We start from the raw sequence: 2,500 nt of genomic DNA, 5'->3' as shown, positions 1-2,500 counted from the left end.
ATGGCCACCTTCTGCTTGGCTCGACAGTCCGGGGGGGTGTACTTCCCCCCCTCGGTCACGTTGGGGTTCTCCTTCTGCACGCGCTCCATCGTCATCTGGGAGCTGAACTCGATCAGCAGACGTCCCACTGTCAAGAGGAAGGAGAGAAATACGTTTATAATTGAGTCATCTTTTATTTACACGCGTTTTATTCATGAAGCGGGTTTTCATTACACAAGCTCAAAGTGCAGAAGTATGTCGTGTTTGCATTGAGAATAACACATTATAGATTCAAGTTTGTCACAGGCGCACAAACACGCAAACACACCACACGCAAACACACACGCACACACACACACACACACACACACATCAAAGCAACTAGGATGCTCAAAGAAAACTTTCAAGCGATGTGATGCATAATTTTATTTTGCATGAGAAATGTGCCCAGATATTGGTGGGTCAGACTCACCTAAAACGTAAACAAACCACGCAGCCTTCTTTCAAAGCAAATAAAACACGAAAAGCAATTACGCAGCAGCCGCAACTGCCATCTAGAGTCCTCCTAAAAAATACAAAATGTGTCCTCCCATCATTACAGAGACCACCAGCCAGCTACTCACAATCACAGTGGCCATTCCTGTGTCTCATCCCATCTCACCACCAGGGGGAGTGCTTCCACAAACCCCCTTATGTGAGGCAATCCAATTATAATTGATGTATGTTGTATGTGCTGAAAAGGCCAATCAATGATGTCCAGTGGTTAAGAACACGATCGAAAAATAACCGAGTTATCTGCTCATATAGAGTCTCATCATGCGTTGGTCTGAGCCCTGGGCATAGAACACCCTGTTGTCTGACCCAGGGGAGGCTAATGGAGGTAATGCATGGAACACGCATTACAGTGACCCTGTGTGTTTGAGCAGATAACTCTGTTATTTTTCGATCGTGTTCTTAAGCACTAGACAACAACACACACACACACACACACACACACACACACACACACACACACACACACACACACACACACACACACACACACACACACACACACACACACACCCTCTCTTAAGCACCTGTATGTCTGAAGCTACTAGCCGGCTACAGAGCTACCTCTCACTCCAGGTATGGTCCACATATCTGCTATGGAGTTGGGACGAATGTGCCCTTATGACGCTGATCTCAGATCAGTTTGGCGTCTCCCCACCTTGACTGTTAGGGTGAGGACCAGAGGAGGGTGAGCTGTCCTCAGATCAGTTTGGCGTCTCCCCACCTTGACTGTTAGGGTGAGGACCAGAGGAGGGTGAGCTGTCCTCAGATCAGTTTGGCGTCTCCCCACCTTGACTGTTAGGGTGAGGACCAGAGGAGGGTGAGCTGTCCTCAGATCAGTTTGGCGTCTCCCCACCTTGACTGTTAGGGTGAGGACCAGAGGAGGGTGAGCTGTCCTCAGATCAGTGCCGAGGCCCAACCGATACGCTATGGAAGCCCGTAAACAAAACTGGAGACTCTCGTCAACCGTCGGAGACAGACATCGTTGCGATTGCTCGCAAAACAGAGTGAGCGGACTGACCTCTCACCTGCCAGCTCGGTAAACCCTGGGCCCAGATCAGAGCATATTCACCGCTCGTTAGCAACCGCTCGTTAGCAACCGCTCGCTTTTGCTAGCGTTCATCGCGGTGACGGTTTGTCTAAAAAAAAAAAAAAACGACAAACGTCTCTAGTTATGTTTGCGCAGTTTGTGATGTACGGACTCCTCGCAGCGTGTTCACCACCCAGAGTACTGCCTGTCGTGTGGCCTCGGTCTGAGGAGTGTGTAGATACCACAGATGTGCCTCATTAGCATGTACGCTACGTGGTGGACAAGAGTGCAATGGGAGTTGAACCTAGCCCGGCTAATGGGATGCTAATGAGAACACGGTGTGTTCTCTCAGCGCTCTCCTTTAGGGACGCTATTAAAGCACACGTAAACAAAAACTAAAAACTAAACAGATGCTGTGAGAATCTGCATCATACTGCAAACAGTGAGGAATGTTGTTGTTGTTGTTGTTGTCGTCGTCTTTGGTGGTCTTTGTTTGTTTATTTGTTTGTTTGTCGGTCGTTGTTCCCCGGAGCGGTGACCTTGGGTCTAGACGGGGACCTTGGGTCTGGTTTAGCGTGTCCTCATGTCCTCTGGTTGAGGCTAGAGTTTGGGGAGGGGAAACTGATTCTAGATCAGTGCCAGGGGAGGCTGGTGGTGGTAGAAATCGGAGGACGGGCTCATTGGAATGCACGGAACGGAATGAGGAACGGAATGAGGAACGGTATGAAAACACATTCCGTTCCATACATTACATTGAGCATTCCTCATTCCATTCCATGCATTACAATGAGCCCGTCCTCCGATTTCCACCTGCACCAGCCTCCCCTGATCAGTGCCAAGGTGCAACTTCACCCCGGAGCGGTACGGTACTATACTGTATATCCACTGTTATTAGAAGGCAGCCTAATCATTGTCATTGTCACAGAATCAGTTTTAACC

General features: G+C 49.0%; 1 protein-coding gene across 1 annotated transcript in view; it reads right to left on the bottom strand.

The window, feature by feature from the left end:
- b4galt2 (UDP-Gal:betaGlcNAc beta 1,4- galactosyltransferase, polypeptide 2) overlaps positions 1 to 2,500 on the bottom strand; it is a gene marked incomplete at both ends in the record, with an annotated part of 74,407 nt that overhangs the window by 45,224 nt on the left and 26,683 nt on the right. The window contains one exon of the mRNA XM_083690226.1: positions 1 to 127. This exon is cut by the window's left edge and continues 109 nt beyond it. Within this exon, the coding sequence (XP_083546352.1) occupies positions 1 to 127 (127 nt within the window). The remainder of the gene's footprint in view (positions 128 to 2,500) is intronic.

This window comes from Argentina silus, assembly GCF_951799395.1.
Source record: "Argentina silus genome assembly, chromosome: 18".
Classification (NCBI taxonomy): Eukaryota; Metazoa; Chordata; class Actinopteri; order Argentiniformes; family Argentinidae; genus Argentina; species Argentina silus.
Note: the sequence above shows the minus strand (reverse complement) of the source record. Positions and strands in the feature narration are given on the sequence as shown.